Here is a 13,381-nt window from a genome sequence, read left to right on the forward strand (position 1 = left end):
ACCACGCACCAGGCCTACAGTGCGCCTCGGCAGTCCAGAGCGTCCGGCAATAGTACCCAGTCTAGAGCGTCCGGCTACAGTATCCAGTCCGGAGCGTCCGGCGACAGTATCCAGTCCGGAGCGTCCGGTGACAGTACCCAGACCGGAACCTCCGGAGATGATCCACGGGTCAGTGCTACAAGAGCGGACTCAGTGCAAAGAAGGGGGGCGGCGTCCAGAACCAGAGCCGCCACCTAGGGTAGATGCCCACCCGAACCCTCCCCTATAAGTTCAGGTTTGCGGTCGGGAGTCCACACCTTTGGGGGTGGGTGGGGGGGTACTGTCACGCCCTGACATTAACTTATCTATGTTTTATGTATTATTTTGGTCAGGTCAGGGTGTGACGAGGGTGGGTATGTGTGTTTTTGTCCTGTTTAAGGTTTTTGTATATCTATGTGGTTTTTGTATGTCTAGGTAATGTAGGTCTATGGTGGCCTGAATTGGTTCCCAATCAGAGGCAGCTGTTTATCGTTGTCTCTGATTGGGGATCCTATTTAGGTTGCCATTTTCCATTTTGGTTTTGTGGGTTATTGTCTATGTGTAGTTGCCTGGCAGCACTCCTGTTACATAGCTTCATGTTCGTTTTTGCTGTTTTGTTAGTTTGTTTAGTGTTCTTTGTGGAATAAAATAAGAATGTATTCTTGGTCTCGCTGCACCATGGTCTCCTCGTTATGACGAACATGACATACAGTGCATAGAGACTGCTGTTGTTTCTATGGAAAAAAGAAAGTAGATGCTTTTTCCACTTGAAACCGGCAGGTTCGATCCACCTTATTCATGGTTTCCTGGCATGTAAAACTGGTGGAATTATGAGGGAATTAAGTCAAGGTCAGTATACCGCTTATCTGTAGACACACCTCTGCCACACCTTAATTTCTTAGATCTCTACCCCGAATGAATAGCGGGTGAATAGCGTGCTATTCTCATGCTTAAGTTCAAGGTCAGAATACGCATAGAGAGAAATGCATAAAAAGGGAATGACGTTCCATTTTTGCATGTTTAACTTGGGTTGGAATCGGGGCCTTATGCAGTAACAGTGTTTTGGGTTTGAAGTGTGCATGGTTGTCATGATTTTCATGGTTACCTGTCGCGTACGGCAAAGTCCTTCTGTTGCTCCAGCGCGTGGACGAAGGTAACCAGGAAGTGTTTGTTGTTGAGAAGAGTGGAGAAGAGAGTTATGCCCTCTTCCATGTTAGGCTTGGCTGTGTTAGAGGGCTGAAGAGACAAAGACAATGAGGAGAGAGAAAAGAGGGAGTTACAGTATGTGTATTGAACCAACCTGTTCAGTCAGTCTCCTCCCTAACCCAAATTCACCTCATAACTTCATATGATCACTAAAAGTCATTATACAGTTTCTACCTCGGAGCTTTCACCTGCTCTCTCTCACACTCTCAGCCTAGTTAATGAGATGATATCCCATCTAACTGTGCATCTAAGCAGTGCTCTGATAAAGTCTTCCCCCTGGACTGCAGCAATATGCTCCTGTTTTCACAGTGACAGGAGAGCGGTGATAAATGGCCAATGTGAGATTTGGACGCTGTGGCCTGAAACACGGGAAGGATCTGAAACACTTTATCACTCTTAGACAGGCTCCCCAGGCTGTTGACCCAAAACCATGCAGTGATGCAATAGTAGATCTCTCGCTTTCTCACACACACAACCAGGGATGGCTGTCTACATGGTTACAGTAGAATGTGTGTGGTGCCATTGTCAGGGAGATGGTGGGAAGTGCATCAACAACCTGCCAGTGTCTGGGTGGGCTGGGGTAGTGTTTGACAACATGAGAACTGCCAGAATCATAAGGACTGGCAGCTGCTGAATGGGAATTAAAATGCAATGTACACACACACACACACACACACACACAATGTCAATATGCCTTGTATACTGTTGTTCAGGTTAGTTATCATTGTTTTAGTTTACAATGGAGCCCCTAGTTCCACTCTTCATACCCCTGATACCTCCTTTGTCCCACCTCCCACACATGCGGTGACCTCACCCATTACAACCAGCATGTCCAGAGATACAACCTCTCTCATCATCACCCAGTGCCTGGGCTTACCTCCGCTGTACCCACACCCCACCATGCCACTGTCTGCACATTATGCCCTGAATATATTCTACCATGCCCAGAAATTTGACTCTCTGTCCCCAACGCTCTAGGCGACCAGTTTTGATAGCCTTTAGCCGCACCCTCATACTACTCCTCCTCTGTTCCGCGGGTGATGTGGAGGTAAACCCAGGCCCTGCATGTCCCCAGGCACCCTCATTTGTTGACTTCTGTGATCGAAAAAGCCTTGGTTTCATGCATGTCAACATCAGAAGCCTCCTCCCTAACTTTGTTTTACTCACTGCTTTAGCACACTCTGCTAACCCTGATGTCCTTGCCGTGTCTGAATCCTGGCTCAGGAAGGCCACCAAAAATTCTGAGATTTCCATACTCAACTATAACATTTTCCATCAAGATAGAACCGCCAAAGGGGGAGGAGTTGCAGTCTACTGCAGAGATAGCCTGCAAAGTAATGTCATACTTTCCAGGTCCATACCCAAACAGTTCGAACTACTCATTTTAAAAATGACTCTCTCCAGAAATAAGTCTCTCACTGTTGCCGCCTGCTACCGACCCCCCTCAGCTCCCAGCTGTGCCCTGGACACCATTTGTGAATTGATCGCCCCCCATCTAGCTTCAGAGTTTGTTCTGTTAGGTGACCTAAACTGGGATATGCTTAACACCCCGGCAGTCCTACAATCTAAGCTAGATGCCCTCAATCTCAGACAAATCATCAAGGAACCCACCAGGTACAAGCCTAAATCTGTAAACAAGGGCACCCTCATAGATGTCATCCTGACCAACTGGCCCTCCAAATACACCTCCGCTGTCTTCAACCAGGATCTCAGCGATCACTGCCTCATTGCCTGTATCCGCTACGGAGCCACAGTCAAACGACCACCCCTCATCACTGTCAAGCGCTCCCTAAAACACATCTGTGAGCAGGCCTTTCTAATCGACCTGGCCCGGGTATCCTGGAAGGACATTGACCTCATCCCGTCAGTTGAGGATGCCTGGTCATTCTTTAAAAGTAACTTCCTCACCATTTTAGATAAGCATGCTCCGTTCAAAAAATGCAGAACTAAGAACAGATATAGCCCTAGGTTCACTCCAGACCTGACTGCCCTCGACCAGCACAAAAAATCCTGTGGCGGACTGCAATAGCATCGAATAGTCCCCGCGATATGCAACTGTTCAGGGAAGTCAGGAACCAATACACGCAGTCAGGAAAGCTAAGGCCAGCTTCTTCAGGCAGAAATTTGCATCTTGTAGCTCCAACTCCAAAAAGTTCTGGGACACTGAAGTCCATGGAGAACAAGAGCACCTCCTCCCAGTTGCCCACTGCACTGAGGCTAGGTAACACGGTCACCACCGATAAATCCATGATTATCGAAAACTTCAACAAGCATTTCTCAACGGCTGGCCATGCCTTCCGCCTGGCTACTCCAACCTCAGCCAACAGCTCCACTCCCCCCCCCCCCCCCCGCAGCTACTCGCCCAAGCCTCTCCAGGTTCTCCTTTACCCAAATCCAGATAGCAGATGTTCTGAAAGAGCTGCAAAACCTGGACCCGTACAAATCAGCTGGGCTTGACAATCTGGACCTTCTATTTCTGAAACTATCCGCCGCCATTGTTGCAACCCCTATTACCAGCCTGTTCAACCTCTCTTTCATATCGTCTGAGATCCCCAAGGATTGGAAAGCTGCCGCAGTCATCCCCCTCTTCAAAGGGGGAGACACCCTGGACCCAAACTGTTACAGACCTATATCCATCCTGCCCTGCCTATCTAAGGTCTTCAAAAGCCAAGTCAACAAACAGGTCACTGACCATCTCTAATCCCACCGTACCTTCTCCGCTGTGCAATCTGGTTTCCGAGCCGGTCACGGGTGCACCTCAGCCACGCTCAAGGTACTAAACGATATCATAACCGCCATCGATAAAAGACAGTACTGTGCAGCCGTCTTCATCGACCTTGCCAAGGCTTTCGAAATCGGTGGGCATGCTGTCCGGTCCTCTGGCAGTCTCTATGGGGGTGCCACAAGGTTCAATTCTCGGGCCGACTCTTTTCTCTGTATATATCAATGATGTTGCTCTTGCTGCGGGCGATTCCCTGATCCACCTCTACGCAGACGACACCATTCTATATACTTCCAGCCCGTTCTTGGACACTGTGCTATCTAACCTCCAAACGAGCTTCAATGCCATACAACACTCCTTCCGTGGCCTCCAACTGCTCTTAAACGCTAGTAAAACCAAATGCATGCTTTTCAACCGTTCGCTGCCTGCACCCGCACCCGCACGCCTGACTTGCATCACCACCCTGGATGGTTCCGACCTTGAATATGTGGACATCTATAAGTACCTAGGTGTCTGGCTAGACTGTAAACTCTCCTTCCAGACTCATATCAAACATCTCCAATCGAAAATCAAATCTAGAGTCGGCTTTCTATTCCGCAACAAAGCCTCCTTCACTCACGCCGCCAAACTTACCCTAGTAAAACTGACTTCGGCGATGTCATCTACAAAATTGCTTCCAACACTCTACTCAGCAAACTGGATGCAGTTTATCACAGTGCCATCCGTTTTGTCACTAAAGCACCTTATACCACCCACCACTGCGACCTGTATGCTCTAGTCGGCTGGCCCTCGCTACATATTCGTCGCCAGACCCACTGGCTCCAGGTCATCTACAAGTCCATGCTAGGTAAAGCTCCGCCTTATCTCAGTTCACTGGTCACGATGGCAACACCCACCCGTAACACGCGCTCCAGCAGGTGTATCTCACTGATCATCCCTAAAGCCAACACCTCATTTGGCCGCCTTTCGTTCCAGTTCTCTGCTGCCTGTGACTGGAACGAATTGCAAAAATCGCTGAAGTTGGAGACTTTTATCTCCCTCACCAAGTTCAAACATCTGCTATCTGAGCAGCTAACCGATCGCTGCAGCTGTACATAGTCTATCGGTAAATAGCCCACCCATTTATACCTACCTCATCCCCATACTGTTTTTATTTATTTTCTTTTCTGCTCTTTTGCACACCAATATCTCTACCTGTACATGACCATCTGATCATTTATCACTCCAGTGTTAATCTGCAAAATTTTAATTATTCGCCTACCTCCTCATGCCTTTTGCACACAATGTATATAGACTCTCCTTTTTTCTACTGTATTATTGACTTGTTAATTGTTTACTCCATGTGTAACTCTGTGTTGTCTGTTCACACTGCTATGCTTTATCTTGGCCAGGTCGCAGTTGCAAATGAGAACTTGTTCTCAACTAGCCTACCTGGTTAAATAAAGGTGAAATAAAAAAAATAAAATAAAACACACACACACACACACACACTTGTGGTTTCCTTCTATAGTTACTCCTAATCTACAGCCTCACCGTGGAGACGTAATAATCAGTGTGACCCAGTTGTGAAGCAGAGGCGCTGGAGGTAGAGGAGAGCAGAATGGATAGTGGAACACTTCAGGGGGTTAACTCTTTACCTGCCAGTCCTGCAGAAGGGGGTGTGTCTCAGGGAGGGCTCGTGGACCGAGGGCGTTGTTCTCATAGACGGGCTGGACCAGACTCCTCTCATAGTCTGAACACATCTGAGATAAACACACAGAGAGACAGAATCAGAGTGTGCGGACAGTGTGTGCTTGTGTGTGTGGCGATGTTGGAGTAAGTACATAATAATAACAATAGTTAGTGGGTGCTTATATTTCTCCTATTTCACACATGTACAAGTGTGTATTAAAACGCATGTGTGATTGGAAATGTGTTTTTTGCACATCCTAACTCGCCCTTAGACACCGTCGGGAAAGTGCGGTCACGGCCATCGTCTACCACTATCAACGGGGAGCCTGAACAATTAGGGTTAAGTGCCTTGCTCAAGGGTACATTGGCAGATCAGCTCGGGGATTCAAACTAGCGACATTTTGGTTACTGGCCCAACACTCTAACCCAGGGGTGTCAAATTAATTCCATAGAGGGCCCAGTGTCTGACGGTTTTTGTATTGTCCTTTCAATTAAGCCCTAGACCACCAGGTGAGGGGAGTTCCTTATTAATTAGTGACCTTAATTCATCAATCAAGTACAAGGGACAAGCGAAAACCCGCAGACACCTCCATGGAATGAGTTTGACACGTGCTCTATTAGCTAAGCTCCTTGCCATTGTTAGGTTGTACTAAAGCGTGTATGTGCATACAAAAGTGTAAGTATGGGTGTATGGTGTGTATGGGTTAGCAGAAGAATGTGTGCTGTGTGCAGCAGTGTGTTTACATAAGTGGGGAAAGTTCTCTTGTGTGAGTGCCCAGCAATGTTCTGTCTCCTTGAAACATCATGTTTAAACATGAAACACACTGTTCTGTCTGTGGAAAAACAGATGGATAGCACACCAGAAAGGAGAAAACACTTACCTGTAACAAATATATGTTCTTCCGCTAGTGACTAAAACCACACCACGCTTGAAAAGTTTTGGGACGGAAGAACTATTCAATGTAAATGGTTTCTGATCGAAAATCTCCCTCTAATGGTTGTAGTAAGGTGATACCCACCTTGGGGGAAGAAGGTCGGTGTATATGTGTGTGTGTGTGTGTGTGACTGACTCACCTTGGGGAAGAAAGTGCGTGTGACAAACTGTTTGTACTCCAGGAAGGGGATTCCCTGGCTACTGTTCAGCTCCTTAGTCAGGTCTGTCATATCTGTCTGCAGCTCTGCAAAGCCTAGAGGGACACCACAGGGTTAGAGGACAACATCTCACCACCATTCACAGGTCATTTAGTCGAGAACACCTCAGACGACAATGTATTTTATTCCAGAGCACAGGCCCAGAACCATGCATATGTCTCTACCTAGTTCTAGAACTTTCTTTTACATTCTAGAATATCCCAGAACCCAGGTTTAACTACATTAGCATATTCTGGTGTCACATGACCGTGCCAGCATTTGCAGTCCAGCACAGCATGCAGGGAAATATTTACAAAACACAATCAGAGCTGCCAGATTCAATCTGAGAGTCTCCTATCAGAACCATGTGTGCTAGCAGTAAAATCCACAAGAACCGTATCAACATACTGCTAGCACACATGGGTCTCATAGGTTCTGCTATGAGTGGATTATGTTCTGTCATTACAAGCTGTTATGAGACATGGAGGGGCTGTGTTGTCTCGTTATTGGACATGGGAGATCTCTTTATGGACAAGCTCTTCCTTCCCCAGGATGAGAAGTTTGTTTACGTTTTATACAATAATCACCATGGAGACATTCTGTGTGTGTATCTGTGTGTGTGTGTCAGGCCAAAACTCCCTCTTAGCATTTCCCTTCGGGATAATACATCCTCTGACAAATAGTCCTTTGGTCAGGCCTGACCATCAATGACTGACTCTACAGCCAAATTCCAATGCTCTTCAGTCACAGACCTTATCACTCCCACACATACCAAACTATTATCATTCATCTAGATAGGGGTGTCAAACTCATTCCATGGAGGGTCTAGTATCTGCAGGTTTTTTGGTTTTTCCTTTTAATTAAGCCCTAGACAACCAGGTGTGGGGAGTTCATTAATAATTAGTGACCTTAATTAATTAATTAAGTACACGAAAGACACTCGGCCCTCCGTGGAATGAGTTTGACACGTGTGATCTGATTTTAGGGCGGCAGGTAGCCTAGTGGTTAGAGCGTTGGGCCAGTAGCCGAAAGGTTGCTGGATCAAATCCCTGAGCTGACGAGGTAAACATCTATTGTTCTGCCCCTGAACAAGGCAGTTAACCCACTGTTCCCCAGTAGGCCATCATTGTAAATAAGAATTTGTTTTTAACTGACTTGCCTAATTAAATTGTCTCTGCAATATGCCAATCTCTTTACTCCCTTCCCAAACCTGTCCCCCGCCCCTGACACTCTCACCCACACATCTGTGTCCTTCCTAACAAACCTACCCTCCTCTTCTTTCCCTCATCCTCCTCCCACACCTCTCCTCACAGAAACATGTCCCTGGCTCCTGCCCCTATTTCTTCCTCTCCCACTCTCCATTTCTCTTTCTTTCTTTATCCATCTTTATCTATCTGTCCTATAAATCTGGTCGCTCAGACATTCTGTGTCCTTTAAACTGGCCCACAGTGACCCCCCTCCTCTCGACTCCCCTCTCACACTCCTACCACTTTGCCCCTTCAGAGTAGACACATCTGAAGCAGTGTGTGACCACCATGTTTGTGTGTGAGTGATCACTACTCAGTCTGTGTGTTTTATGAGTCACGCTAACTATGCACACATCTTTCAACTGCTGCCACCACATACAGCCACAGACACACACATACGTAAGCGCACACACATAAAAGCCCTATCCCTAAGTGAAGGTCCATGTTTTCTGTTTTCCCACATGTAGCCTTGGTCCAGGGACATCAGAGAACATGAGTGAGACTTCAATGGAGCTTAAATAACATCTGAGTGTAGGGAGACCTGCTGGTAGCATTACGAATCACACAGAAACTCCAGCCTTTCTGCCAGTACAAGAGAGTGCAAGTGTGTGTGTGTGTGGTTCTGAACCTTTGCGGATCTCCTCTCTGATCTGGGACTCCATCTCCTCCATCTGCAGCAGTGTCTTCTGCCAGTAGCGCTCCGCCCTCCGGCTCTTAGTACAGTATACCACCAGAGCTGTGTGTGTGTGCAAGAGAGGGCAAGGAAGATGGAGTGAGAGAGGAAAAGGGCGAGAGAGAAGGAGGGACAAAAGGGAATGAGGGAAAGTATGTGAGGAGAAACACACAGAAAGAGACATAAGAGTCAATAAATAGATGTCTTTGAAGCCATATCCTGTTATCACAGGTTGACATGTTGTAATGAATCAGGACATACTCCATTTGTAAAAGCTCCATACATAAACAGCTTCTGGAGAGAAATAAAAACACACTTGTCGAAGACACACACACACACACACACACACATTAAAAAAGACACACAGACATACAACTACGTGAGAACAAACATTCACACACACACACACACACACACACACACACACACACACACACACACACACACACACACACACACACACACACACACACACACACAGGGAGCAGTGGTAACAGTGGTGTATTTGTGTTGTGTAGACTGGGGGAGAGAGACCCTAACCCCAGAGATCCTTTTATCTCCCTCACATCTGGAGCATCCGTCGCCAGGCAGCCCAGACATCCATCATTCACGGCAACGTCACCAGCCCAGACACTTACCCACAGTGCACAGCAGCAACAGGACGCAGCACACCACGATGGACACCACAATGGCCAGCTCACTACCACCCAGCTGCACCTTGGCTATGATCCTCTGGAAGTTACCCACCTGCACCTAGGGAGGGAGAGAGGGGGAGAAAGAGTAAAGAAAGGAGAGAGGTTGAAAGAAAGGGTGAGATAGGAGGAAAGAGGATTTAGGGGAGAGAGCGGTGTTTAGCAGGCCTGTTTCAACATACAAATGCAAACATATGTTCTGAGGTATAGAAATGCACACAATCTCACATTGACACACACAATCAAACAAATACACATTCAGGCTAACATGACACACACACACTGGAATGTGTGTGATGGTATTAGTCAACCAGTTCAGGGTAAAACAGATGTGACTGGAGAGATGAATTTCACTTCTGCTTTCTGGTTGTCCAACCCAATTCCCTATCGCAACCTTGTTGACCAAGTTCAGTATGTCTCCTTCAAGGTCCTATTCCCCATATCCTTCTGTTCCTGGACTGAGGAGGGGTACGAGTGGTCTCTCTCTCTGCGGGGTCTCGCAAGAAAGAGTGTTGGAAAGAATTGCCATTGTTCTGTGTTCATATTTGGTTTGGGGTACAGCAGCCCACACAACCCCTCACACACAGCTCCCCTATACAGAGGCTTAGCTTCACTTCTGAGCCAAGGGAAAAAAGGGAGGTAAAAGTAGGTACTAGTATACCACTGAAAAGTCTCTGAATAAATCATAAAGGTTGTTTTAATGCCCAGAAGCTAAGCATTTGCATACCTTTTAAACTGGGGGGAGCTAGCGTACACACACACCGGTACACACACAAATATCTAAACACACACACACACACACACACACACACACACACACACACACACACACACACACACACACACGAGGTATGAGGGCAGCCCAACCGTTGTGTTTTGACATCTTGTTGGACCCCTGCCCTCTGTGTTTGTCTGCTAATTGCATGTGTTTATTTATGGCCATCCTGAGAGAGTTTTTCCCCTCCTACACTCCATTCCTCCCTCTCTCTCTTTCTGTGACTCACGCCTCACTGACTGTCTGTGAGGGACATAGACTGACAGACAGACAGACAAACATGGCCATTCTAATCCACTGCTCTCAACGGCCTTATTTTCCCTAATAAGCCCCCTCAAAACTGAAATGTGCAACAGACAAGACAGTGGGGGGAGAGAGTAAAACGAGAGAGAGATAGAGTCTTTATCAGAGCAAGGCAGGGTTTAGTTGGTTGAGCCCTTCTATTATAAAGAGATACTTCTTAGACAAAACAAAAACCATATGGGCAAGTCCTACTGTCCTTTCCGAGAAAGTGTAATTTCAGCTGATGCCCAGAGTGTGTGTGTGTGTTGACTCTTACATGCAGGCTTACGCACATGCTTGCGTGCCTGTGTCCCCCTACACGTGTGATTGGGATGGACAGACAGACAAAAGATGAGCAGATAACAGATGAACAGATATCAGATTGGTTTACTCTTTGATTCATTTACTGTTACACCCTGTCCCCTGACCAAGAGTGGCCTGTCATCCTGCCCGTCCCTCTGCTCTCAGCCAGATCATCGAGGCATAGTTAAGTTGGTAGTTATACCAAACTGGACACTGTTTCAAAACATTGATAATAATGTGGTCCAAAGTAGTAGCCTTTAAATATAATGCAGTTGTACTTACGGTGACAGGCAGTTCTCCTTCACTGGAGCCCAGCGAGCCGTTGATGCTGCAGTGGAACAGCTGGTCGTTATGGAAGCTGATGTCACAGGGATAGGAGCCAATCATTACTGAGTATTCCTCCGGCGCCAGTTCCAGATTGCTCGGTCCTTTCTGTGCCAGACCCAAACAAAAACAGACGTCTGTCAGTCAGAGCTCTAGGGACACCATGGTCTGTCTTGGATAGGCACAGCTGACACACAAGCACAGGCACACACATAAACACACACACACACATAAACACACCCACTGAGTAGTCCAGAACCAAACTCATTCAGTCTCACAACATTCCTCATACACAGGGCGAGAGTTCATCTTAAAGAATCACACAGTAGACATGGAGAGAACACTTTCTCCAAACTGACTAACCCACTGACTGTCATGACGGACACTGTCCATCTAAACCCCAGCCACTCCTTCATCAATGCGCTCACACGAGGACATGCACCCACCCACCCACCCACCAGTGGAGACTGCTGTGTGAGGAGAGGTTGTATGTTTATCCCCAGTGTATTTCCTCTCTGTGATTACACCCTCAGGACCATGTACTGTCCTGTCCCCTCTACAGGATGCCACCCCCTGGGTCTCTGTCAACAAACACTTCCTCAAACACACACACACACACACACACACACACGCATACGCACACGCACACGCACACTCACACTCAGACAAAACACATACATGAAACAATGAATTCCAAGGACCAAAACAGGATGAAAGCAAACAAAACCCACCCACATTCCAACAGATGTCCTTAATATAGGATCTAACCAAACAACAATCCCCATCAAACAAACATGTTCTACTCCATCCAACATTATCTGAACCTGGATAAGCCCACAAACATCCAGCCTGGTCCACCCAAAGTGGAATCCACCTTCGTAATGAAAACAAGAAGCAACATTGAGTACCCCCTTGCCCCTACATCACCCAAGTAGACAGGGCTGAGGCAGAAATTCCTGTAAGGGCCCCAGCTTTACACACACATACGCACAGAGGAGAGAAAGAGAGCGAGAGGGGCAGAAAGAGACTTCCCTGTAACTTCCCTGTCTGTGTCTCATCCTGTCTGTACCAGCACCAGTGGAGATCCAGCAGTTTTTAATGACTGTTAGCATTAAGACCCTCACTCCTCTCTCATATATGAGGTAGTCGTTTATGGGGCAGTAGCTTAGGTCAGCTAGAATACAGACAGGACCTCACACAAAGATGTCTGACTGAGTTATCTGCTAAGAGGTGGTGGTACTGTAATCCCATTCTTTCTGAACAGCCCAGCCACAACTTAACACACCCCAGGTTTCAGAACTACACAGTCTTTTATCTTTTTAAAGTATGAATACAAAGAGAGTGAGCCATGATTGCTATTTTCAGAATGAAGTCAGATTGACAGGACTGGACAGTTTCTAGAACAAGTGCACGAATCTCCCTGGTCAATGGGCCTTTCAGTTCTCATCCTGCTCCATCCTCTCCCATTTGGTGGACTAAACTGTCACTTACAAAACTCCCCACCCCCACCCTCTCCCATTAGTGCTGGGCTGTCACATACGTTGATGATGAGTGTGAGTGGCTCCCCAGGGTGGTGCTTGATCAGCTTCTCCTTGTTGGCGGTGAAGAATTGAGGGTCCTCCACGTACTCCAACAGGAAATGACCTCCGTGTGGCTCCTCCTCTTCCTCCTGGCCTGGGCCGTAAAAGATCGGGCTATCTCCCGTGTAGAGGACTCCATTCAGGAAGAACTCTACCGTGGCCTGCTGAGATTGGCTAGATGTGGGGGAGGAGCATGTAATCATGGAGGGAGGCTGCACCTTACAGGCCTAGAGAGGGACCAGGAGGATGAGAGAAAAAACCTTCATCACCTCGAAGTGTACACACTGTGCAGGAGTCCATTCTTCAAGTTTTTCATCTAAGATGTTAGCTACTTCAGGAGTTTATCTATTCACACTCGAGATGTTCCTTGTTGTTACTTACCGCCTGCCCGATGTCTAGCACCTCCATAGTGACGCTCTGAACCAGGTCAAAACCCTGCCCCGTTACTGTGATGGTCCGACCGCCACTGGAACACAACCACACACGGTTAAAAACATAGAACACAGAGACACACCCAAACAACCACTCTGGCCAGAGACGGAGAGCACAAACTCACATGCACATAACCACAGGATCAGAGACAGTCCAAACCAACACACTACACACAGTCAGAGTCGGCACACAAGCCAATCCGACCCACCATGCCCTCCCTCATAGGTCTGTCTCACACATGGGGTGTCATTTCAAACCAACACACACACACCCATGTACGCACGCATGCACATGCAAACCCTGTGGAGAAGCTACAGAGCATAGA

At 47.3% G+C, this 13,381-nt stretch overlaps 1 protein-coding gene across 1 annotated transcript in view; it reads right to left on the minus strand.

The window, feature by feature from the left end:
• Positions 1 to 13,381, minus strand: part of LOC139416231 (plexin-D1-like) — a 108,939-nt gene that overhangs the window by 18,219 nt on the left and 77,339 nt on the right. Inside the window, exons 17-24 of the mRNA XM_071164652.1 lie at positions 13,006 to 13,090; positions 12,585 to 12,851; positions 11,003 to 11,152; positions 9,307 to 9,421; positions 8,624 to 8,731; positions 6,692 to 6,804; positions 5,584 to 5,688; positions 1,124 to 1,254 (exon numbers count right to left, since the gene is read on the minus strand). Coding sequence (XP_071020753.1) covers positions 1,124 to 1,254; positions 5,584 to 5,688; positions 6,692 to 6,804; positions 8,624 to 8,731; positions 9,307 to 9,421; positions 11,003 to 11,152; positions 12,585 to 12,851; positions 13,006 to 13,090 — 1,074 coding nt within the window. The remainder of the gene's footprint in view (positions 1 to 1,123; positions 1,255 to 5,583; positions 5,689 to 6,691; positions 6,805 to 8,623; positions 8,732 to 9,306; positions 9,422 to 11,002; positions 11,153 to 12,584; positions 12,852 to 13,005; positions 13,091 to 13,381) is intronic.

Source organism: Oncorhynchus clarkii, chromosome 9 (assembly GCF_045791955.1).
Source record: "Oncorhynchus clarkii lewisi isolate Uvic-CL-2024 chromosome 9, UVic_Ocla_1.0, whole genome shotgun sequence".
NCBI lineage: Eukaryota > Metazoa > Chordata > Actinopteri > Salmoniformes > Salmonidae > Oncorhynchus > Oncorhynchus clarkii.